Here is a 26,546-nt window from a genome sequence, read left to right as displayed (position 1 = left end):
GTTCTTCTTCCCGCTGTCCATCTCCAGGCGCAGACAGTGCAGCCAGAGCTTCATGGCCTTGACGTAACGGCGTGCGTCCGCCTCCATGGCGCCACGGCAACGCAGGTAGTGTATCGTGTCCTGACTGCTAGGGCCCAGAACATGCTCCCGTATTGCGGACGCCAGGTTGAACCCTTGCCAGTCATCTGCCAGCGTGTGTTTGAGCTTGGCACGCGACTCCGGGAACTGGATGTCGTCGTAGATGCGGTACTTTGGCAGCTGGCCGTGTGCAAAGGTCATGCCACCTTCTATCGTCATAGCCTGCGACCAGATCTGCTCGGCTTTGGCTCGGTTCTGGTGCCGATCAACATAAGCAGCACCGAGGAGCAGCATAGACGTGGCACGCTCTTTCAGGCTGACCGGTGGCGTGGTGGATTGCAGCAAGGCATCAACCACTGAGTGCTCTCCAGCAGCCGACGCACATATCAGCGGTGTGACGTCATAGAAAGACTGCATGACCGTGTCGGCACCGGCCTCGACGAGTAGCTTGGCCACGTCGGCGTGTCCCATGAGTGCAGCATGGTGGAGAGGAACCTCTCGGTCCGTGCTCGTCTGGACGTTGGGATTGGCACCGCGATCCAGCAGAAACTTGACGATGTTCGGATAGCCACGATAGGCTGCCAGGTGCAGTGGGCCACTGCCGAAGCGATTGCGAATGTTCACGTCGCCACCGTGTTCGGCAAGAAACCGAACGACCTCGATGAATCCGTCATAACAAGCGGCGCGCAGCGGTGTCGAGTTGGTGGCACTGGGATGGTTGACCTGTGCTCCGGCCTTCACTAGCAATCTCACAATGTCCACACCGCCCAGTGCCGCGGCCGTCCAGAGAGGTGTTGCCCCACTGATACGCTCCTCACCCTCAAAACGCGCAGTGCCTTCCTTCTCCAGGTCCACATCTTGGCGAGACTGTTGGAGAAGAAACTCCATAACCTTTACTGCGTGGTTCTGCGCAGCAAGGATTGCAAGCGTAGTGTCTTTGATTTTCATGTTCAAGATATCAGAGAACCGTTCTGTGCTAGTCTTGATGCACACACACACACACAAACACACACACACACATCCTTCCTTCCCTTCCTTCTTCCACTGCCATGACTGGCTATGTGGCCCCATACGGGCAGACCAGGAGACGTGTAGTCCACCGGGCGGGGAACGCCATACAGCATTACACTTCTGTGTTGTTGTTGTTGCACACCTTGACCTTGACCTTTGACGCCCATCGCCGGAGGCGATGATAGCAATGCTACGGCAGAAGCCATAGCAACTTGTGCTGGGATTGCACCATTCAACAGCTTGCAAGGCTGAAGAATTGACCGTCACTATTCAGCCTGGTCTACACCATACAGCTATTTTGAAGTGACTTTTTCTGGCCAGTGAATCCCTATTTTTGGTCTTTTCATTTTTCCCGCACACACATCACACCACATACTCCGGCAATCACTGGCTGTTAGTAACCACCCAGGAGAATGAAAGAAAAGACAGGAAGAGTCTGAGAAAGAGAAGAAAGACGTGTGTGACCATAATCGTCGGGAATTGAACCCGCAACCTATCGATTGGAAATCGCTGCACATACCACTGCACCATATGGGAGACACACACCCACACACACACACACACACACGCACACACACACACACACTCACACACACACACACAAACACACACACACACACACGTCCACTTGCACATGCCCATCGTTGAAGCGATGATAGCGACCAAGCCTTTCTTTACCCATTGTGATAACCCAAGCTGAATACAAATCTATTTTATTCCTTGGTGTTGAACGCTTTAATGCCCTTCCCGAATCCCTTCGCACTCCTTGAAGTAATTATATCCCCAATTCAGTCATTACAGGGTGCGACAGAGATCTAGGCCATTGAAGACAATGTTGATATCACCTCCACCTCTACACCGCACTCTCAGCCGACTAGACCCTCCTGCACACAACCATCACCACTGCGAGGGCACTTCCGTTGACGATATTGATAACGCTTATTCCTTCAGGCAGCTGTTTCGCTAATACATTATAGCGTAACTTATAGTTCCTTGGTTCTTTTTCTTTTCTACATCACCACCAACATCGACGACGACGACGACGACGACAACAACAACTTTGTGGCGGGCCAGGACTTCTGCTCCATATTTTTATCCAAATATCAATCATGCATTTAAAACATACAGCCTCAGGAAAAGTACCAGATTCTGCCAATTTTTCGACCGGCCCTATCCCCACAAAGGGCTATCTGGGATCCTGCTCAGGAGCCCACTCCTGCCCGGTACAGAACAAAATCACATCTACATGCATGTGTACGTGTACATCTACATGCACGTGTACGTGTACATCTACATGCACGTGTACGTGTACATCTACATGCACGTGTACGTGTACATCTACATGCACGTGTACGTGTACATCTACATGCACGTGTACGTGTACATCTACATGCACGTGTACGTGTACATCTACATGCACGTGTACATGTACGTCTACATGCACGTGGGGCAAGAGTCGTCCACCCACCACATCCAATACGTCGTCAAGGCCAAAGTGGATCCAAAATTTGGTAAGTTTCTTCTGCAGCCCGTAGCATGTAAAGACAGGCAATTGTCTTTAGAAATCGACTTCTGACGACTTCTGATGCACAGCATATTAGATAGGCGATACATGCACTACAGCTACAATCATGCATATACATTGTACAGTGGTGTCAACTGAAATCCGACCCCAAATCAATGCGCTGGCATTGCAAAGAACCAGCACGCGCTTGTAACACCACGCAATAGAATCGCTGCCGCCCTCGGGCACGAAAATAATAATTAGGGCAGAGCTCAGCCTACCACCTGTGTACTCTATGGATCAGGTGCAGCACGGTTTTCAAAAACCCGGTCCAAAGGTCATCCAGGCGGTCCACTCTCCAGGCTGAATGTTCGCCAGCAGCTAAACCATATCTGTGTGACGGGCTGTGGATTTCCCTGCGGACGGTACGCATTTGGTCAGTGTCCGAAAGAGGAATCTTTCTCAGTTTTACTCGTTGCAACAAGCAGCGCATAATTTTCTCGACTTTAGCTGTGGCTTACAGCTTTGCAACAAGAAGGAGGGGATAGTACAAGTCAACTTTGAAAAGCTTGTGGTCCTTTCACCTCCCTTCGACAGTGTGTCAGATATGGCCACACGATCAGAAAACGAGAAAATTCCGCGACGTTGCGAGCTGGAAAGTCAGAACTCAGTGGAACTGTCTTCCATCAGACGCCACCAGGGTATTACAGTAATACTTTGGTGTTAGATAAGAATGGTCACTATGCCCACCATTTCCACAATAGGTAAGGTAATAGGCCATAGGTAAGAATTATTGCACTTGTTGCGATTCATTTGTTGATGCGATCCTGTGCGCGACTTAATTTTTCATCTACAACGGACATTTACGAGGTTGTTTCCTCCTCTGCCGCACAGTTTTTTTAACCTTTTGAGCACGACGCTACCTGAATGCCTCCCCACGGCAACACCTGCAAAAGTGGCGTTTTTCCTATGAAAGTACTACCTGTTCAAGGATCGATAACTTTACCTTCCCTTGGACGAATTCCACGATCTTGAGCTTCCTGGAAAGGTCTTGAGACGAGGAGCACACTAGTTCCAAACTCAGCTCGGAGCGAAACTAAACGCCCATGCTACAGTCTGGCAAACTTCACCCACGCGCTCGACAGACTTGAGCACGGGCAAGAGACCAAATCCTCAGCTGCCATTTCGCCCTCCTTGCTCGTATCGAGCTCAAATTTTTTTTGAGGACTCCCGAGATCCGCCACCATCATTTGAATCTAGTTTCCATGGCAGCAGGTAGCGCAAAAATGATCGAAAATGATCGAAAATGCAAAATACGCGTTCTGCAGATCGCGCAAAAAATTCTCTTTGAATTTGCCGTGTCGAGTCGCATATCTCAACAACCCGGGGTCGTATCGCTTCGGCGATTGTTTCTATCGCAAGCTGGGAGTTTTCTCTTCCAGATACATACTTCGATCGTGAGAATCGACCAAGAATTGGCTGAGTTACGATAGTTTGAACGCACGCGATCCAGACAAATCGCGTATATGCGCGATGTACACTCAGGACGTAATATTACGTCCTCCGTGGTGCAGTGGTATTCTGAATGACGTATTATTACGTCCTTCGTGCTGAACAGGTTAAGGATGTTGGTCAAACCCTGCGTAAGTGACGCAGTTTTATAGTAATACCGGTAGTGACATAGGTTGCACTCAAGAAAATCAAGCCAAACAATCAGGAAATTGTGCAGTTTGCAGACATGTGAGGGAGTTCGGAAAGGGAACCATCAGGAAAGTGTGTAGGGATACAACAAAATGTAAAAAATGCTAGTTTCCGAATCGTTTTTGTGTGACAGTCATCAATGGAAGTTCGTCACCCAATGAGGAATGACTGAAACAATCAATAATAATAATATTGTTGTATTCTTCTGTTGGAGAGTACAAAAGGGAAAATCTGGAGAAGCAATTGGCTTCCACCACCAGGACTGGAACCAGGGGCCTTCTGCTAGACACCAGGCATGCTCTAACAGGTGAGCTATGGTGTAGCCTTCATCCAAGCAGAGACCGTGCTTCACTTGGAATTCGAAATTCACACTCTCTGATATGCTACACAGGGTATTGGCGCGCAGAACTCACTGTATCCAAGCACTTCACCCACAAACAAGTACATTATGAGCTACGATGAATCAAGACAAGTACCCATCACTTCAGGGAGAATTCGAGGATTTCGGTGGCTTTCGGTGATAAGTGTAAATGAAAGTTGGTTACTCCCCGCAAAGAAGCGGGCGATTTTTCCGATCATATGACACTTGACTTACTCACAACTGCTATCCAGAGCGCACCAGAAGTCCATAGAACCTTCGACTTGACAAACCTCAAGAAAGCGCCACTCCCTGTTCAATATACTCCTTAATTTATAGGAAAGTTGGTTGCACACCCACTGGAGCAACCAACTTTCATCGAAGTCGCTATCACTATAAATTTTCATTAGGCCTAATTTTCGTAATGTTGCTCCCAGTGTGGGCTTGCGATCAGCTGGTTTGTAGGTGACAGAGTTGTGAATGGTGAATTGTGAATGTCTCTGTAAATTTGCATCCCTGGAAACGTTTTGGCCTAGGGAGTATTATGCAAATGGTGCTCTTCAGCCACTATCTTCCTCAGCCTACATACACTGAACTCACGAGGGGTGAATTCCCTGGGACACTGTGTGTTGAGCAGGGAGTGGTGCTTTCTTGAAGGAATGCTTTCCATTTTTTTTCTTCTGTTTTCTTTTTCAATTTAATCCTCCCTACCCAATATCCCTTTGGTGCGTCCATGGAGCTATGAAGCCGAGACCTCTGGTCGGCGGAGCTTAATGGGCCCCACCACCACACTCCATTATTCACCCCAGTGTCTGGAGATATGTGGATTTTCTAGAAAAAAAATGCTGGGTCGAAGGCTCGGTGGACTTCTCCTGTGCACTGGATGGTAGCTCTGAGTCAGTCAAGAGAGTATCTAGTCACGTGGGCGGGAAAGTGTGAACTCCAGTGCGGGGAGCAACCAACTTTCCCCGAGAATATAAGGTAGAAGAGAACACGCTTTCCAGTTTTGATGCAAAAGTGCCCAGTTGGCCGCCTATCATGTTCCCATGGAAGCATTTTCACAAAAGCGAAATTTTCCTTCTGTAGATCTTGAGGATGAGGAATCATATCAAAAGCCTCGGAGAGAAGGGCAGAGTTCGTGGGTACACAAACGCTGCACATGTTCTGAAACTTCCACCTGAGGAGATGATTTTTTTAACTGACTCACACCCAACCTACACACGCATGGCCATTTTCAGTCCATTCACAAATGAATGATCACCTAGCCTTTGGCCATGAACGGGTCACAGGTTGACCTTTCAATAATGCCAAGGTGTGTGAAATACTGTTCTAATTTTTGTTTTGGCATCTCTTTCTCCAAAGCGTCCGATAGTGGCCAGATGCTCAGGGTGCGTTATTATAATTCTCTAGCTTCTCGGATAAGAAGAAAACAGAAGTTGAAGAAACTGGTACAGTCGTCCCTCTCTAATCCGGCACTTGTTTATCCAGCACCCTTGCAAACCAGCACACTTTCTGGCAAAACGGATTTTTTCAGTTCATTTTCTACGCTTTAATCCGGCACTTGAATTCCGCCTCCGGCAGCGATTTTCTGCAACAAATCACTCAAACTGTACATAATTTGATTTTCTAATCCAGCAGTTGTACATCGCATAACGTACCAGTGCCAATATCCTATACCAGTGGATAGGATATTCCCAAGGGTTTTTTTATATTTTTTTTTTACTATGTTCATATACCCAACTCATAAATAATACAGAAGACAATGGTACTGAGACAAGGACAAACGTGACAACTACTGAGAAGGGGCTGCACCGAGGTGCAGCAGTGATGGTGGGGCATTGATGGCTCTGCCGACCTGAGGTCTCGGCATCACGGCCAGAAACACGCACCAAAACAAAAGATAGAGCTGTAAGGGTCAGCAAAAATAAAAAGAAAGCAAGGGCAAGCAGCAGCTAGTACTACTGTGCAGCGCATTCGTAGCAATGGGAGTCGTTGACGGGGCACTAGAATGTAGGTGGGTCGACAGGCAGAATGTCCGTGGACCATCGCCAATCCTGTGTATTCCTGTCGGCGGAGGTATTCGTTGACGTTGCACTTAAACTTTTGAAGATTTTTGCGAGTTGGGGCGGAGTCTAGAAAAGCTGGCGGCAGGGAATTCCACGGCTGGATTGCACAATGTGGGAAGCTGCGGAGAATGGTGTCTGGTGCTTGACGCGGTAGCGGATTTCGTAGCTGGTAACTGTGGCCGGCGGCCATGCGGAGATCGTTTCGAGTGCGAGTGGCGTCACGGGGCTCAAGCCTTGGTGGGAGGACTGCTGTGTATGTTATAGACATGGCATGTTACAGACATGCATTCCACAAACTTGTGACAAAGTACTTGGATTGACACAGAAAAATCCCTACATTTTGACGTACGACACAAACATGCACGTTACTAGGTGAGCCGGGTTGGAGGGCAGGATTTGATAATCCAGCACCCTTGTTTATCCGGCAGAAAATGCCGTTGCAAAAGGTCCCGGATTAGAGAGGGACGACTGTATACTAGTAATCAAAGATCAGGTCTCGAAGAATTCGGAGGCATTTTGCACATGTCAAGCAATATTGAGCGCCAAAGGGGTTGCGATCTTGAGTGCCACGAATGTAGTATGCACTGTGCATATGCGAAAAGGGAAATGCGAACACTCATGATGAACTTGACTGTATAGTATCCAATTACAGTGATGGAGAGTTACTCTTAACTCGTATCCTTATGTCCTTTTCCTTTCTACACTCATGATGAACACTTGGCTTTTAGCCTAGTTTGTTTATTTAGCTTTATTTTACTTCACTAGTTCGCATGCGCTGATCCCAATCCGCGGGAATCTCCAAGTTTCAACCCACTTTGAAGCTTGGAGAGCTTGGAGAGCCTCCTAAAATTGGGAGAGGATATAAGAACAGCTATCGAACTTTTCGGACAGTCTCCAACTTTCCGAGAGGATTTAAGAACGCACCCTTTGTGTTTGGGAACTGTTTAGCATTGAAAATTGGACTGATAGTTTGGTCTAAGTGCTGTTTCAGGTCGAATTAAAAAAGGGTTTATGAACTTGTTGAGCCCAATTGGGCATGAATCGGATTACAAAATCCAGAGATCTACTACTTGTGAATAGACTGTGGTACATACTAAGTGTTCTGCTTTGTGAATACTGCACGACTGAAGTACATGTACCTTTGTGGCATTTTTGGTCTCCTGGCCAGCAATCGAGGACATCTGGGAGCTGTAATTTTTGTACTCCTCCGACGAGTGATTTTCGGCCTGGGACAAGCGCAAGGAGAAGCCTTCTGCCGACAAAGAAACTGAAGAAAGGGTTTTTGTTGGATCCTTTGATGTTCATTCCCAACTCATCACAACCACGCGCTCTTCAGCCGAACCATACAGACACCAGCAAGGACACTTGTTGTTGTTGTTGTTGACTCTTATTTTACTTCACCAATTGCACAGGCATGATTGCCTTCTTACCGGCCTATAGGTCCGGTTCTCACAGAAAGATGAAGAAAATTATATGAGGAAATGTATAGAGATAAAGACATGCAAGCGGTATGATTATTATTATAGAAATGTTTGTTATGACATTGTGTGTATGCTGACACTCAATTTGTGTGAACTTTTTATAATGTGACAACAAATAAAATGTAGTGGAAGCATTTCATGAGAATATATGTGTGAACATTGGCAGACTTTGTTGGATGGGGACACTTTTTAGCAGTCCAGGGAACATGAAGTACGGCGAGGGGTGTTGGACTGTTGGCATAGAGTTTACAAGTTAAGTACGTCAATATCAGATAGGGCTCTCTTGAATTGATCGGCAGCAGTTATCGATCTTACATCAGCCGAGAGGGCGTTCCATGCAATACTGCCGTGAAACATCATACTCGAGCGACCAGCAGGCCCGCGAAGGAAAGGGACTTGGAGCAAGTTGGAAACTTGGCCCCTAGTGATGCGCTGATCTTTTAGCACGGTGTTTGGAGCAATCGTTGTAAAGAGTTGCTGTAGGAGTGGGCTACAGTATCCATTGATACAGCGGTGTACAAAGATTAGAACTTTCTGAGTGTATGTGTGTGCCAGGCTGACTATACTAAGAAGTGCCAGAAGCGGTGCGGTGGGGGTGAGAAAGCGCTGTTGCAAGGTTGCACGAATGCCGGCTTTGAAACTCTTCTCCAGACGTCCAAGCAACTGGGCAGAAAGCCCAGGTACAAAGCTATTCGAACCATAGCATAGCTGAGAGAGGACCATGCTGAGGAACCAAGTGCGTCTGGCGCGCAAACTGAGTCCTTGGCCATGCCTCCAGAGCTGGCCAATGGTCCTAGCAGTCTTGCGGCTCAGGTGTGCAATGTGGGGCTTCCAGGACAGCTCCTCATCGAGTATTACCCCGAGATACTTAGCCGAAGGTGTGATAGCAAGTTTGTCAGCATGGCAGAACACCTCCGGCTGTGTGTCATCTGCGCCACTTCCGTTGAGAGATAATATTGCTCCACGCCTCTAGACAGCTGTTTCGCTCCCTGTCGGAGCTCATCAGTAGAGGATAATAATGATGATAATGGAGGAAAGATCATTCTTATACACCAGAAATGGTGCAAATGCACGCTTTCCACATATATCAATGGCATATGCAAGCTGCTAAAATGGTAAAGTGTGAGAACAGCGATAAATAATCATAGTACTCGCTCATTGGTGGAGAAACACACCACACAAGCGACGAAAACCTGAAGCGGAATACTGATGCCAATGGAAAGTACATGTATGTTGTTTATTATTATGATGTTGCAATGTCCATGTATGCAGGCGAGGCGAGACTCACCGCCGAGATCCCCCAACGCGACAGGCTCGGTTGCCGTTCAGGATTCACACCGACCTGTCTGCCCGTCAACAGGATCGACAGCGGGGGGCCCCACTGATGCCGATGTCGATGCACACCAGGAAACTTGTAGTCGTGAGTGTGATACTAACAGGTCTAGTAGCAACCACTGACAAACGAAAGGCCAGCTGGGGCATTCACTCCAGTCAGGGATGCTTGATCGACGCTTCGTATCAGCAGCTCAGCTCAGTTTGATCAAAGATGTTGCAGATGTGTCTTGCTTTCCTCCTTCCTTCTTCACCGACTCGTCTTGTCACCTCTCCTTCTTGCTTCACCGACTCTTCGTGTCCACTCTGCTCTGCCACTAACGGCGCATTAAAACTTCAGAACTAAATATTGCGACAGAGCTTTCGGCCATATTTTCAATTCATTCCCAACTCATCACAACCACGCGCTCTTCAGCCGAACCATACCGACACCAGCAAGGACACTTCCGTTGAGAGATAATATTGCTCCACGCCTCTAGACAGCTGTTTCGCTCCCTGTCGGAGCTCATCAGTAGAGGATAATAATGATGATAATGGAGGAATGATCATTCTTATACACCAGAAATGGCGCAAATGCACGCTTTCCACATATATAAATGGCATATGCAAGCTGCTAAAATGGTAAAGTGTGAGAACAGCGATAAATAATCATAGTACTCGCTCATTGGTGGAGAAACACACCACACAAGTGACGAAAACCTGAAGCGGAATACTGATGCCAATGGAAAGTACATGTATGTTGTTTATTATTATGATGTTGCAATGTCCATGTATGCAGGCGAGGCGAGACTCACCGCCGAGATCCCCCAACGCGACAGGCTCGGTTGCCGTTCAGGATTCACACCGACCTGTCCGCCCGTCAACAGGATCGACAGCGGGAGGCCCCACTGATGCCGATGTCGATGCACACCAGGAAACTTGTAGTCGTGAGTGTGATACTAACAGGTCTAGTAGCAACCACTGACAAACGAGAGGCCAGCTGGGGCATTCACTCCAGTCAGGGATGCTTGGTCGACGCTTCGTATCAGCAGCTCAGCTCAGTTTGATCAAATATGTTGCAGATGTGTCTTGCTTTCCTCCTTCCTTCTTCACCGACTCGTCTTGTCACCTCTCCTTCTTGCTTCACCGACTCTTCGTGTCCACTCTGCTCTGCCACTAACGGCGCATTAAAACTTCAGAACTAAATATTGCGACAGAGCTTTCGGCCATATTTTCAATTCATTCCCAACTCATCACAACCACGCGCTCTTCAGCTGAACCATACAGACACCAGCAAGGACACTTCCGTTGAGAGATAATATTGCTCCACGCCTCTAGACAGCTGTTTCGCTCCCTGTCGGAGCTCATCAGTAGAGGATAATAATGATGATAATGGAGGAATGATCATTCTTATACACCAGAAATGGCGCAAATGCACGCTTTCCACATATATCAATGGCATATGCAAGCTGCTAAAATGGTAAAGTGTCAGAACAGCGATAAATAATCATAGTACTCGCTCATTGGTGGAGAAACACACCACACAAGCGACGAAAACCTGACGCGGAATACTGATACCAATGGAAAGTACATGTATGTTGTTTATTATTATGATGTTGCAATGTCCATGTATGCAGGCGAGGCGAGACTCACCGCCGAGATCCCCCAACGCGACAGGCTCGGTTGCTGTTCAGGATTCACACCGACCTGTCCGCCCGTCAACAGGATCGACAGCGGGAGGCCCCACTGATGCCGATGTCGATGCACACCAGGAAACTTGTAGTCGTGAGTGTGATACTAACAGGTCTAGTAGCAACCACTGACAAATGAGAGGCCAGCTGGGGCATTCACTACCGAGCCTGTCGCGTTGGGGGATCTCGGCGGTGAGTCTCGCCTCGCCTGCATACATGGACATTGCATCATCATAATAATAAACAACATACATGTACTTTCCATTGGCATCAGTATTCCGCTTCAGGTTTTCGTCGCTTGTGTGGTGTGTTTCTCCACCAATGAGCGAGTACTATGATTATTTATCGCTGTTCTCACACTTTACCATTTTAGCAGCTTGCATATGCCATTTATATATGTGGAAAGCGTGCATTTGCGCCATTTCTGGTGTATAAGAATGATCATTCCTCCATTATCATCATTATTATCCTCTACTGATGAGCTCCGACAGGGAGCGAAACAGCTGTCTAGAGGCGTGGAGCAATATTATCTCTCAACGGAAGTGTCCTTGCTGGTGTCTGTATGGTTCGGCTGAAGAGCGCGTGGTTGTGATGAGTTGGGAATGAATTGAAAATATGGCCGAAAGCTCTGTCGCAATATTTAGTTCTGATCCTTTGATGTAATATTTTTAACTAGTCAAAGTTAGTTGCTGCTAGGAGTAGAAACATTGAAAATAACTATCTAATCCATGACTGTACTGATGTACTCATGTACTCAGGCATGCAGATTTACTCGTATCTTAGCTGTTTCACCAGAATGGATGCTGCTCTGCGGCCCTTGGTGAACACATGGACATACAGTTTTCTTGTGGATTTTTAGTTGTTTCGTCTTGTGTCGCGATGGTGAAGTGGACAGGATGATTTTCTACCTCTAGGCTTCATTCGGCCGACTTTGCTCCGTCCTTTTGGGAAAAGTGATGTTGAAAAAGGTCGATTTACAAAATTATGTTGACTTTCAATGTACGTGATGACCTGCGAGTGCTGGCGAAGGCAAGCAGATTGCATGGTGTGACAGACACTTTGTGTATACAGTAACATTCTACTCTTTCCGTTGTATGCTCAGGGTTATCGTCTGTTAGCAATTGCTTTGGCAAGCATCATTGCTTTCTCCGCATCAGCGCTGGCATCCTGCAGCGCGTGTTATTGCAATGGCACCATAGTGTCCTGCACAGCGACCCCTGTGTCAAGTGTGACGGTATTTCCAACCTCCACCACCAACTTGTAAGTCACGGCCAGCAATCAAGGACATCTGGGAGTTGTAGTTTTTGTACTCCTCCGAGGTGTGATTTTTGGCAAGGGCCAAGTACAGAGAAAAGCTGAAGAAAAATAGTTTTTGTTTGATCCTTTGATGTAATCTTTGTAGCTGGTCACAATTAGTTGCTGTTTGGAGTAGAAACACTGAAATTGACTATCTATTGCATGACTGTACAGATGTACTCAGGCATGCAGGTTTACTCGTATTTTAGCTGTTTGGCCGGAACGGATGCTGCTCTGCGGCCTATGGTGAACATTACCTGCACTCGTGGAGCAGCTGAAAAGGACCACTAACGTTAGAATGTCTTGTTCCCGGTTTGAAAGTGGACAGTCGACTTTTGTTCCTTGAAAAAGGAGTAGACGGCGACAAAAGTACATCTGTGACGGATTTTTGAGTGCTCCCCATGCATTGTGATGGTAATAGAAAATTCTCAGTTCAACGTCAGCGCGGCGTTGGGCGTACAGTTTTCTTGTGGATTTTTGGATTGTGTCGTCTCGTATCGTGATGGTGAAGTGGACAGGATTATTCTCTTCCTCTTGGTTTCGTTCGGCCGACTTGTTTCGTCCTCGTTGAAAAGTTATGCTTCAAAAAAGATTGATTCACAAAATTATGTTAGTTTTAGAAGTAGGTGTTGACATGCGATTGCTGGCTATGGATCAGTACCAGATGGTGTGGTCCAACCGGCTTCCAACAATTTCGGTGTGTGGCAAAATAGCAGTACAGCATTTGCCTGAGTATAACACGCAACTGAGTATAATGCTCAACCCCTTTTTTGGGCAACGGTTTGGCAATTCAAAGCATATCCTGAGTATTACGCGCAGCCTAGATATGAGAGCATTATCGATTACATAAACAATACTACGGGTCCTCCTTCCTTAGTAGATAATCTCTGGGCCATCGATAAGGCTATCTTATAACGGGACTTATCTTGTAACAGGACTGGCAACTAAAGATATAAGAACCACAGGTTCGTGCTTATATGAGATACCCTCAATACAACATAATCTATTGCCATGGCAACTCGTTATTAGATAATTGAAAACCTCCATCAAGGTTATTCCTGAGATACAAACGATCGTACATATCTACGGATACACATTATAGAATATGTTGTATCTTACTGCTTTATCAAGTGTGTTTTCACCTTGGTCATGCTTGGACAAAAAAAAAGATCTTATACTGAGGGTTTGGCACTCCAGGAACTTGGGTCAAGGGTCGTTATAGCGAATTTTATGTACTAACGAATTATCTTGTAACGGTACCTGGAACCAGTTTTATAGACCACGTTTCGCCAGGGGTTTTCAGAATTCTATTCACATGTACCAACGGGCTTTACGTAATAACCAGACTCGTTATAGCAAGGGAGGACCTATAGTGCAGCCATTGTCAAAAATGTATCATTGAAATTGATTATGATTGTGTACATTTTCTACAAGATACTTGCTACCAATGAGGTCTGGTGCTCATCGTGCATGCATCAACAGTGTAGCTGGCAGTAGACAAATGAAATGCACACAGTCACAAGGCTTGTGCCGGGTCATAGGTGGCACACTCCTCAACAGTTTGATACGCCTCTGCACTACTTTTCCGAGTTCATGCATTTTCATGTTCAAATCATAGTGCACACCTTTGATGCACACCTTTGATGTGGGGCCCGAAATAGTACATCAAAAGTGGCCACTATACCCGGCAAACACTGTAATTCAATATTACTTCACAAAGCCTAATGGTGACCAAGAAAACTCCATTGGATTTGCTGCTCTAAATTTCACAAACTGTTGGGTGCAAAAAGACTCTTTTTGATTGAACTTACCAGTGAATGAAATTAGGAATAACAAACACCGTGGAATTTTCCTGGTGACCATTGTTCCGTGTGAGGTAATAATGCTCTGCCACGAGCTTCTCCCTGAAAAGCTTGTGCTTTTCCGCCGACTTGACAACTTGACAGAGCACACCAGAAGTTCATCGAAACTTCGACTAAGCCAAACGGCAAGAAAGCACCACTCCTACAACTCAAGCTGTATATGGGTGTTTGTTCCTCTTTGAAGGTTAGTAACAGGTCATAGAGAACTTCTCACGGATCAATCTTTCTAAAATGCAAAATATAGTATACAGGGGAAAACCAAAGTTGCAATCAATACGATGTGGTGCGACGCTCAGACTGAGATCAAGTCGGTAAAGTTCGTTTTCTTCTAAGCTGAGGTGATTGCCAGTCGGTGGAAGGCAAAGAAAGCAAAATTGCAAAGCAAAAGGGAAGTTGCATTGGGATTTCAAGTGCACTGCCTAAGGCCGGGGTCACACATGAAACGTTTGCACCGCTTTTGCGGAGGCGAAAAGCGTAGCTACCGCAGCCGCTTTTGCGGTCACACATACATGTACCGGTACTGTGTTCCTCAACGCTCCGCCATAGCGGAGGGAATGCAAATGCAGCACGTAGGTCTACAAGCCCTGTTACATTTAAAATGTTTCAAGTAAGAATAATTATAAGTTGTCCTAGTTGACGCGACCTTCGCTTGAGCCATCGTGGATCGCTGACACTGACAGGCTGCCGCTGAATGTCTCCTGTCAAGTACACTCGTGGATTTGGGGGCACATTCACTGCGGCCCAGTACAGACTACAGGTGTATTTGAATATTGGTTTAGTACATCGGTGTCAAATTCAAACAGTTGAATAGCAGGGTGTCGTGGCCTCCTCCATGACCCATCATCGACCCCAGCGTGGATGCCTGTGGTTGCAGTGAGGGTGTAGCAGAGTACTCTACTACAGCACTCGCTGGTTGGAGTCGTTGTGTTGTGCACTCTGGTGGACGCATTGCTTACGGAGAGAAACGTCGTCTCTTCTCATCTGCAAACGGGGCCAAGGAGTTGGGAGACGGATTCCCTCACCAGGTATTCACTCACATCGCTGCAGTGTCGTTTGCGAGATCTCCAGAACATACAGCGCCATTGGCAATGACGAACAATGGAATATGGAATAATACCAAACGCAACCAAACAACACCAGAACTTAGTGATCATCATTCAGGTTCCGCTAAAGCGGATCCGCGAAAGCGGAGGTTCCGCTAACATTGTTTTGGCGTAGTGAAGTCCAAACTTTCCGCCAAAGCGTAACGGTTTGGAAGCGGTAGCGGAAGTTGCGCTTTGGCAGCGCCGCCAAACAAAGTGCATGCGTGACCGAAACCTAAATCGGATGCTCGATCAGAAATAGACATTATTGACTAAACCCCTTTTTCACAAATTGGATGGGTCAACGTTTTTCCGAAATAAGACGATTGTTACGGCATTAGACGGGAGTGAGACTACCTTCAGCCTCCCTCAATTTGCTTCTGTCTCGTTCTCTCCACATTTGCCCCCTCCACCCTTCCCACTTGCTTATTCCTCTCGCTCTCTCTCCTCCTCTCACTCTCTGTCTGTCTGTCTGTCTGTCTGTCTGTCTGCCTCTGCCTCTGCCTCTGCCTCTGCCTCTGCCTCTGCCTCTGCCTCTGCCTCTGCCTCTGCCTCTGCCTCTGCCTCTGCCTCTGCCTCTGCCTCTGCCTCTGCCTCTGCCTCTGCCTCTGCCTCTGCCTCTGCCTCTGCCTCTGCCTCTGCCTCTGCCTCTGCCTCTGCCTCTGCCTCTGCCTCTGCCTCTGCCTCTGCCTCTGCCTCTGCCTCTGCCTCTGCCTCTGCCTCTGCCTCTGCCTCTGCCTCTGCCTCTGCCTCTGCCTCTGCCTCTGCCTCTGCCTCTGCCTCTGCCTCTGCCTCTGCCTCTGCCTCTGCCTCTGCCTCTGCCTCTGCCTCTGCCTCTGCCTCTGCCTCTGCCTCTGCCTCTGCCTCTGCCTCTGCCTCTGCCTCTGCCTCTGCCTCTGCCTCTGCCTCTGCCTCTGCCTCTGCCTCTGCCTCTGCCTCTGCCTCTGCCTCTGCCTCTGCCTCTGCCTCTGCCTCTGCCCCTGCCCCTGCCCCTGCCCCTGCCCCTGCCGCTGCCTCTGCCCCTGCCCCTGCCCCTGCCCCTGCCCCTGCCCCTGCCCCTGCCCCTGCCTCTGCCTCTGCCTCTGTCTCTGTCTCTGTCTCTTCAAATTCTCGGAAGAGAGAGAGAGAGAGAGAGAGAGAGAGAGAGAGAGAGAGAGAGAAAGAGTGGGGAGAAAGAGAAAGTGGGAATGGGGAAAGAGAACTTTGCATGGAGTTTTGAAATTTGCAGTCACAATAGTAGAGAACGAAGTTTATAATCTTGATCAGCAGCATGAAAGCTTGAATGCACGACAATATATTTTCGCGACCATTCACCTGGTTAGTGATAGAGGAGTCTAAGAGGACACTGATTATAAAAGTAGTACATGTCCTTCTCAAACTCGCAGCGGATTCCTGATTCTGCATGCACCTTTTATGCTCTAGATGTGTCAGCTGCATTGAAGGGTACAACTACCTTGCTGATTCTGCCCTCACTGTACAGCCAAACAGATGCCCAGCCTCCTCACTTATGGGGATAACGTAGAATCAGGTAGTAGCGGCACAAATGCATGTATGAGACAGCATGAATCAAACCCATCACAACCGCCTCTCTCTGAATATTGGAAGAACAATTTTCCTATCAGATATTGTGCGCTTAGTTCCAGTTCTCCTTCCAATCCATCCTACTGGTATGGGGCCAGGCGGCGTCTTTCCCCTCCGCATACACAAGCAAACTTTTTCGTGACAAGTGGTTTCAAAGCACACGTATTACTCATGGCTTGCACTAGTTAGCTGTCGGGTGTGAGCAGGGGAGGAAGGGGGGGGGGGGCAGGGGAGGAGGGGAGAAGGGGAGAGGAGATTCCCTTACATTGACATGCCACTATTTTTCTTTGTCCAGAACCCTTTATGGAACCTCCACACCAATAGTCCAAGATTACGGACGGTTTCCCAACCTTCAATACCTGTAAGACAATGTTAAAGTAAAATGTCTTCATGGCAATTGAATATAATGGTGCAGACATTGAGCTAGATTCCAGCAGCAGGCCTAAGGACATACTGCAGCCGGTCTCTTCCATGCTTCGTCTGGATCCGTGACCAATATTTAGCAATGGGGTATGTTGACGGATACGTGCATCCATGTGCTGAAGGATCTTGTACGACTTAGCAGTGAACGGATCACAAACAATGTACAATCCAGTGATGCTACTTGTCCTTCTGTTTTATTGGTTGAGGTTGCTTGTAATTCATCTGAAGAGAATGCCTGAAAACTGGTTCATAGATTTCGGAGTCCGTATTGATGATGGTGGTGAAGGATAGCTTGAGATTTGTAGTTTTTCTTTCCCTGATAAGCTGCCTGTCTTCAAGAAAGTTATTTAATTGTGTATCTCCAGCGATTTACGAAGCAACCGGCTCACCTCAGTGGATGAGGACCAATTTCAAAACGTCCCGAAACTCAAGGTTCTGTGAGTACAGGAATGGCCATTCATTACACTTCCACTGCGTGACTCAATGCATTCTCTGCTTGAAAAGGAACACCGCGTTCCGCCATAGCACACCGCTCTGCATTTGAACATGCGAGGAGTCTAACATAATTATACCGTTCTAAGTTATTCCAGACCACTAAATACATTATAATCAAGTGTGGCTATTGCATTTACTGTTGGAACTTAGGGTATCTTCATGCCAGCGGTTTTTCTTGCAGTTCACTTCTCTAACTGAACACAATGAATTTAAACTTCTCCTAGTCCAATAGAAACTCGGATGTTGAGCCATAAATAAATGTAGAAAGGAAAAGGACATAGTGTCTAGTTACAGTGATGGAGAGTTACTCTTAACTCGTATCCTTATGTCGTTTTCCTTTCTACTCCAATTGAGTTTGCTATTTGTTTCTGCTTTCAGCGCCCTAGACGACAACAGTTTCAAGTCGTTTCCACCCAAGCTTCTATACCACCTTGTCGACCTTCGCCTTTTGTGAGTAGACGAGTGTATAATTATTATGCTTCATAGTTATCTATAGCGTTTACATATATGCACATACCCATGTACACACTCACCCACCCACACACCCACACACCCACACAACCCCCCCCCCCCCACACACACACACACATTATCCACACACACAGCTGCTCTCATGCACACACACACACACACACACACACACACACACACACACACACACACACACACACTCACACACACACACACACACACACACACACACGCACGCACACATCCCCCCCCCCCCACACACACACACATCCACACACACACACACACACCTTTTGACCTTTGACCTTTTGACGCCCATCGCCGGAGGCGATGATAGCAATGCTACGGCAGAAGCCATAGCAACTTGTGCTGGGATTGCACCATTCAACAGCTTGCAAGGCTGAAGAATTGACCATCACTCTTCAGCCTGGTCTACACCATACAGCTATTTGAAGTGACTTTTTCTGGTCAGTGAATCCCTATTTTTGGTCTTTTCATTTTTTGTCCCCGCACACACATCACACCACATACTCCGGCATGCACTGGCTGTTGGTAATCACCCAGGCGAATAAAAGAAAAGTCAGGAAGAGTCTGAGAAAGAGAAGAAGGACGTGTGTGACTATAATCGTCGGGAATCGAACCCGCAACCTATCGATTGGAAATCGCTGCACATACCACTGTACCGTATGGGACACACACACACACACACACACACACACACACACACACACACACACACACACACACACACACACACACACACATGCACATACACATACACACACACACACACATACACACACACACACACTGATACACACATACACCAACACACACAAACACACACACACACCCACACACACACACACATATACAGGAGATAACACACAAGTAGAAGCATACTCTCTGGCTGTGCTCTTGGTTTTCATTTAAAGTGATATCACGAAGCAGCACTGACTTGAATGTCGAATAGACGCAGTTGATACATAAAAAAATTAATATTGGTTGCTGCAAATGGCATGGCTTAGTTAAAGGGGAAGTATACCCTAAAATCAAATTTTCACCAGTTGTAGTCTTCTGGGTGCTGAGTCGAATGGTCTTGGTCCGAGGAAGCTGCGACGCTCCCTTCCTTCTTTTTTCCCAATCGAACCCGCGCACTTCCACCGAAACTGGGTGACTGCGCCCTACTAGATGGGGATTTGTATGCAAAATCTCACTAAAAGTGCTATGTCGTTCTTATAAAAGCACGGATGACCGCGATTGGCCCATATGTTGTAGTGTTTTGGACGCTGAGTCGACTGGTTTTGGTCCGAAAAGGCTGCGATGCAGCGTTCCTCCTTTATTCCCAATCGAACATGGTTGAACAAGCGGTCACGTGCTCCTGCGTGCCCAAATCACCTGGTCACCGCGCCAGCAGGCGACAACTTTCACACCAAGGTTCAACTCGAGTTCAACTCGAGTGACAGGACTGCACCCAAAAAAGGTCAAACAGGCTAGTAAGTTGTACCCTGCAGGCACGGTGACCAGGTGATTTTGGCACCCAGGAGCACGTGACCGCTTCTTCAACCATGTTCGATTGGGAATAAAGGAGGAACGCTGCATCGCAGCCTTTTCGGACCAAAACCAGTCGACTCAGCGTCCAAAAGACTACAACATATGGTCCAATGGCGGTCATCCGTGCTTTTATAAGAACGAAATGGCGCTTTTAGTGACATTTTGCATACAAATCCCCATCTAGTAGGGTGCAGTCACCCAGTTTCGGTGGAAGTGCGCTAGTTCGATTGGGAATAAAGGAGGAAGGGAGCGTCTCAGCTTCCTCGGACCAAGACCATTCGACTCAGCACCCCGAAGACTACAACTGGTGAAATTTGATTTTAGGGTATACTTCCCCTTTAACATACGATGGGACATGTTGCAATGCAATGCATGTTGCCAATTGGACCCTCAGGATGGGTTCAAGTGCAAACACCCGTAATTGGAACCCGACTCTACAGCCGTGTACATCGAGACACGGTGCCAAGATTGAATCTGCTTCTAAAACTCATATTTGAGGTACACAGGCATCCAAAACCGCCACATTTGACATGTGCACGTGCATCTGCGTCGTAATTCTTTTGTCTAATCGGCTCATGCAAAGACTAGCCAAGCTTGCTAGGTCATGTCAACTCCAACAAGCTTAATGATAATAATATGTTCTAATAACTGCTAATTCTTCACCGAGATTTGTTTCTCTTTGCCTCCAGTAATGTGAAATATATATTTTTTGTTAGTGCAATAAAGAGTACATGTAGAGTAGATGCAGACATGGCCAGACAACAACGAGTTCATGGATTTTAAAGGATTTTTATGTTATTCAAAATCGATTTTGGTGTTCCGCTCATCAGTGAATAGTATCGGAACTGAGTACAAAAAAGAACATTTTATAAGAGCAAAATTAAAAGTGTGAACAAAAAAAGGGAAGTGCTGCAGCATTACATAATAGGTGTCAAACATAGCGCTAAAATATAAACCTGAGTGCAGGCACAAAGCATTTTTTGCTTTGTTTTTGTTTACTGCCATGGCTAGCTACCCCCCCCCCCCCCTCTCCATATTGGAATATATTCTCTGGCCACGGCAAAGTGAAATAAATAAAATAAATAAATAAAATAAAATAGCAAGCTGTGTCGCTAGTACAGCAACATAAGGACACATTTCCCCGCACGCATTTCTTGTAGGTCAACATGCCTGAGAAAATGTGACACTATGCTTGTAGAGCAATGTGCGTACATGTATATGAGTGCAACGGAAAATTTGCCAAAATTTGCCAAAACAATTTGCCAAAATTTCGTAGAGCGGTGGGAGGTGTGTAGATCATGCAACTCTTAACTCTTAGAACCACATGCAGACTCCATGACTTAGGCCAAAACAAATAATGACCTTGTTTCCGGTCGCCCAACCGGGCCACTTTTTCCCAAATTCTGAAACTTTGTTTTGGTCCCAAATGTATACAAACGGTGGCAATGCCATGTGTGCAAGTGCTCTCAAAGACTCATAACTCAGTCAAATCTCAACCGAATTCCACAATCGAAACACCTACAAGGTAGCAGAGATTCTCAGCTGTCGGCTCGGAAACCTCCGGGGTCGATACGAGCTAGAATAACGGAGCTGGAAGGACTCGAACTGTTTGCTTGATTTCTCAGGATGTACGAAAACAGGAATACACCACATGCTGTACAAGAACAGTGAGTCAGTCAAATTTGACATTGATCCTTGTCATGATATATGTACAATGTACATGTGTAGGTGCCCTTGCCCATCAATACCACAACGATTGAGGAATCAAAAAAAGTATCCAAAAAAAGGTTTCATTCCGGCCGACCGAATCTCCTTTTTGAGGGGTTGCCGACCGGAAACAAGCCTATTTTTTGTTTTGGCCTTATGTCAAAATGTCATTATCTTCAAAATTGTCTCACTGCACGAATTTTCCAACAAACATTATACTGCGAGGCAACAAACTTTCGCAGGGCACAAATTTAACGTTTTCATCAATTAGGCCGGTTCACTATGAGAAACATTTGCGATTCTATCTCTTCAGTTGGGTCTTGAGGTTTGCCGCGATTTATATTCGCAAATTAATGTGTGTTGTGTGATGGTCGCGAAAATAGCGAGATTTAATCTCTAGCAAAAGTTTCTCACTTCATAGTAGCGTAATGTCTAGCCAATGCTGTTATTTCCACTTCGTGTGTGTACAGTGGATGTATGTCGAACCAGTTGACCTACTTGCCTAACAACTTCTTCCTTAAAAATCGCAAACTGAACGAAGTGTAAGCCTATGCCACCACAATGTGCATTGAAATTTTCGTAATTTTACTCAGGGCTACCTAACAGAACCGTTTTAATCCTTGAAGCCCATGGTGCGGATACATACATGCCAGTTTGCTGAGCACACTTTTCAAAGTGCAACCTGGTGTAACTCGGCTGTCCCTTGGCCAAATCGGATGATCTAAAGCTCTACCGTGAAGTATCGCGAGAGCGCCCCACCATCTCGCCATTTTCTGGTCATGTTGTGGAGGTGGTGTTCTGTCTGTGCGTTGTATGATGCGGACCTTGTACACACCTTGCACGTTATCCAGTCAATCTATACTAAGGATGCGAGCTCCACACAAAACATACCACAGGTAACCTAAGTACGCTAAGTTCCTTACAATGCACAAACTTTGTTGCACTCTGCAATACAATGTTCCTTCCCTTGGCTGTGAAATCAAGGTGAGGCGCTCTTGCGAGACTGGACGCTCTCACGGTACTGTACGGTAGTAGTCGGTATTATTAATTTTTGTTAGGGGGCTACCATTACTGCCTTTTTACCGGGAATCCTAAGTGAATTCTAACCATGTTTATGAACAGAGCAAGAGACCGGGCCTGTCGACAGTCAGCTGAGGGAGAAATCCATCTGCCTGCGGCCAGAACATAAATAGAACACATGCAAAACTACGTATAAACAAGTGGGAGAACAAAGGCTCTTTGCGCCTTGCCTGGTGACCAGGTGCAGTTCCACGAAGCCGGTAAAAAGACCGAAGAAGAGAACTAGGAAAATGCTGGGCCAAGCAGCAGTGCACAAAACATAGAGTTTGAGGTGAGTATGCTGTTCCAAAGAAAAGAGGCGATATTAACAAAGACCTAGTTCAGTAGGCATAGTACGATGGAGTCAAAACAGTCTTTTCATTGCTATGTTACTAACGGTGACAATCCTATTGCATGATTTATTTCAGCATTATTGACATATTCTAAAGTGAACTGAATAACAGACAAATGAATCGCTTGCTCTGGTGTGGGTAGCATCATTTCGGGTCGTGAAGATATGAGAGATGAGAGGATTGCCAAGGGACCTCATGCACCAAAAAGTAAAAATGGAAAGCTTAAGAGCGAGGCGTAGGCTGAGTGGGTGGAGGTTGTGACAACGCAAAATGGGCTCAACGTCAGCACGGGAAGGGTAGGCAAATACAATACGAACAGATCGGCGGCTCAGTCCTAGAAGCTTATCGTATTCAGCAGCGTGTAATGAATGAACATAATGATGTGGTTGCGTACTCTAATTTGCTCTGTATAACTCCGAGATAGAAAGCTCGGCAGGCCATACTGTCCAGGTTGTCCCTGCCTCGCCTAACAGCACTTAGCTAGATCATGCCTGACCTACTCTATGGTTTAGACACATTCTTTGCCAGGCTATTTGGCCGCCAGTTAGACCACCTACAAACACTGCAGCACGGAGCTATACGGGCCATTGACGGGAACCCACCCCACACAGCCATCCAACCTCTGCTGACCAAGAACTGTCTATTCTGCTTGACGGAACTCGGCCTCACTCGCGATTCACTCGCCCCACTCGCGCCGGAAAATCCTGGCCCACGGTCGCAAGTGCTGTTTTGTGGAACTTTCTACCGGAAGATGTGCGGACCATCTCGTGGCTCCCTAAGTTTAAACTGCATTGCCTGCCGTATTGCTGCGATGTATGACTATAATAAATTCCTGATGCCTGGCCGACTATACCTTGATACTACTAGTAGTGTCTCGCCACCCATACTGTGATACCACTAGTGCGAAGCGTAGACTCTACGCCTGTTCCGACAAATGCGCCCGGCTTTGTGCGGGTACGGCCGTGGCGATCGGTGCCTTGTACCGTACCGTACTTCGTGAGTGCATGAATTATTGCGCATCAGAGATCCAAATCGGGACGTTGAAGATGAGCCATTGCTGTGAGGAAGTGAAAGAATGGCCGACAGCAATGTGAGATTCCCTAGGAAAGAAACCGTTTTTGAGAATGGATTTTGGTTGGTTTCAGGTCTGGCTACAAAACACCAACCTTGCAGGTAGCTTCCGTGATTTGCACAGAGGCGACGCCAGCATAACACTGGTCTATGAGGGTGTCCGCAATTTCACGATTTTCTGGCCTGCAAGGCCGTTAGCAAACATGACAGTATTGGCCTTTAATTCAGCCGGCGACATCGACTTCCACTGTTGAACTGCAGGCTTAGGGCTTGAGTTGCCTGGCAATTCGGAGTCAATCATGATAGGTAGGTTAATACTAATCTGATTAGCAATGCATATGGAGGGGGGGGGGGGAGGGGGCGTAAGCATGACACTCAAAGCTTCAAAACCTGTTTCTTACACCTGGCGAGCTTGTTAATTTTGCCGTTGACATTGCGGGGCCTTCGATAAAGACTCCGACGGAGGTGTCCTTCACACGACGAAGGTTTACGGAGTATCCGGGAACCACTTTAAGTGGCTCCACAGCTAGCTGTGACTCTTCATGTGTCTGTAAGCTCCAGCGATTTTTACATTCTCGGCACTGAAACAAATAGATAAGATTGCTTCTTCTAAGGGTAACTAGAACGTCCTTCTTCTCCCTGAACGTGCGCGTCATTAAACAATTGTACATACAATCTCACGCAAGGGTAAGACAAATAGACAATGCTGCGCATCTCCTTCTCGACACGCGCAGACCCAGCACCAAAGCAGAGTACAACGGAGTGGTACGTAGGTAGAATCCTCCAGCACCTGGGCGCACGCGTCCGGCAACATGTGCCGTTAGGACATCCTCCAAAATATGCTCTGCAGACTGAAGCTGGAACGCCTTTCTCCGCATTCTGTGAAGATGTACGTATATGCGCCTCCACCTGGAACTTTCGAATATCTGAAGAGTTGCCAGAAGCAAGGTGAAGAGACGAAGTACTGGTGATTGGAATACGTCGATAATGGAAGTGACAACAACGATCAACAAGAGGAAACCATGAAGAACAAGAAGTCAAACAAATACGACCATGGATTCAATGGACGTTGGAGGTGTCAACCGGACCAGCCAAACAAACAAGCCCAACGGAGGAGAACAATGGCAAGCGTCGACAGTGAAGGAGTTAGGTGATCGGACATCGTCCATCAAGCGTCATTTGTCGGACAGCACTAGTTGTCGGACAGCTGTATAGTGAGGATATCTTTTCGATTCCAATTCGTGGAAGGTCTAAGTTACACCTTGCTGTGTTAGAAGCTCTGTATAGTAGTAACTAAGATAAGTTATTCCAATGAGGAACACAGGCTTCTTGCCGAACTTGACACTTGACTGACTCACGGCTCTCATCCGGAGCGCACGAGAAGTATATCGCTGTTCCTCGCTCTGACGACCTGGCCTTTGGTTGCCGCTCTATCGGACGCCTTGCCATTTCTCATAGCTCATTATCCAGAGTCCTTTCAATAAATACCAAGCCTTTCCTCACAAGTAGGAAGAGAGGAGAAACATCATTGGCTAAGGTTAAGTAAACATTTCAGGTGTTCGTAAGGCAAAGAGATTCGGTTGAGACAATGTTCACGTTGGTCTGCATTCACAACAAGCACCAATGTGATAATAGAAATCATCCCAGAATGTATACAGACAATGTGGTGTTAACTTAACGGCAGGAAATGACAAATTTGACACGTGACTGGCTCCCGACTTCCACATGAGCAGCATGTTTTACTTTATTATTATTTGTTTACTTGGAACACAGATCTACCGAGAGACGGGTGGAGACAACTCATAACAAGACGCAGAGGATGTAGGGACGATGTGCCAATGTACAGGGAGCAACTAGAACGACCGGAGACCTGAGAGGCAGAGGTATTGGCATTAGCGTTGCAACCTGGCATCGAAAAAAAGGGAATGGTTGCAGGGCCAAGTACAGAAGCAAAAATAAAAAAAATTGGGAAAAAATATTGAGAAAGGGGTGCTAACATTGCACCAAATATAATCACAAATATAATCAAGAGAGCATGTCTGAGAAAACCAGACCATTTGTGTAAATCGATCTCTCAGATTTCGCTCAAATTTTGCAGGTAGGTGTTTGCTTTGGGGCGTAGATCGACATTCCAAAGCCCGCGCAAAATCTTTTGAAAGGAGCCATGAATTTGGCATACCCAAACGACAAGCCTCTCCTTGCGCCACCAATTTTTTTCGGTGGAACGCAAAATCTGAGAGATCGACTTGCACAAATGTTCTTGTTTTCTCAGACATGCTCTCTTAAAATGGGAAAATAATCACACGTTTTTGCTTATTATTTGTAGTATTATCTGTATTATTATTTGGTGCTGATTTTAGCGCTATGTGGCTTATGATTTACCTGTTTCTA

General features: G+C 46.7%; 2 protein-coding genes across 3 annotated transcripts in view; one reads left to right on the top strand and one right to left on the bottom strand.

Annotated features, from left to right (window-relative positions):
- LOC135828668 (protein fem-1 homolog CG6966-like) lies at positions 1 to 1,061 on the bottom strand (the record flags this gene model as incomplete). Its single annotated transcript, XM_065341091.1, has 1 exon — positions 1 to 1,061. A coding segment is annotated over exon 1 (1,026 nt), but the record flags the coding sequence as incomplete, so codon positions are not given.
- The window catches only part of LOC135828447 (adhesion G protein-coupled receptor E2-like), a 62,819-nt gene that overhangs the window by 6,203 nt on the left and 30,070 nt on the right, over positions 1 to 26,546 (top strand). For both annotated transcript variants that reach the window (XM_065340898.1, XM_065340899.1), the window contains 5 exons: positions 12,304 to 12,461; positions 17,318 to 17,383; positions 17,811 to 17,882; positions 18,319 to 18,390; positions 22,143 to 22,214. In XM_065340898.1, coding sequence (XP_065196970.1) covers positions 12,304 to 12,461; positions 17,318 to 17,383; positions 17,811 to 17,882; positions 18,319 to 18,390; positions 22,143 to 22,214 — 440 coding nt within the window. The remainder of the gene's footprint in view (positions 1 to 12,303; positions 12,462 to 17,317; positions 17,384 to 17,810; positions 17,883 to 18,318; positions 18,391 to 22,142; positions 22,215 to 26,546) is intronic.

This window comes from Sycon ciliatum, chromosome 12 (genome assembly GCF_964019385.1).
Source record: "Sycon ciliatum chromosome 12, ocSycCili1.1, whole genome shotgun sequence".
NCBI lineage: Eukaryota > Metazoa > Porifera > Calcarea > Leucosolenida > Sycettidae > Sycon > Sycon ciliatum.
This window is presented reverse-complemented; position numbering and strand designations above follow the sequence as displayed.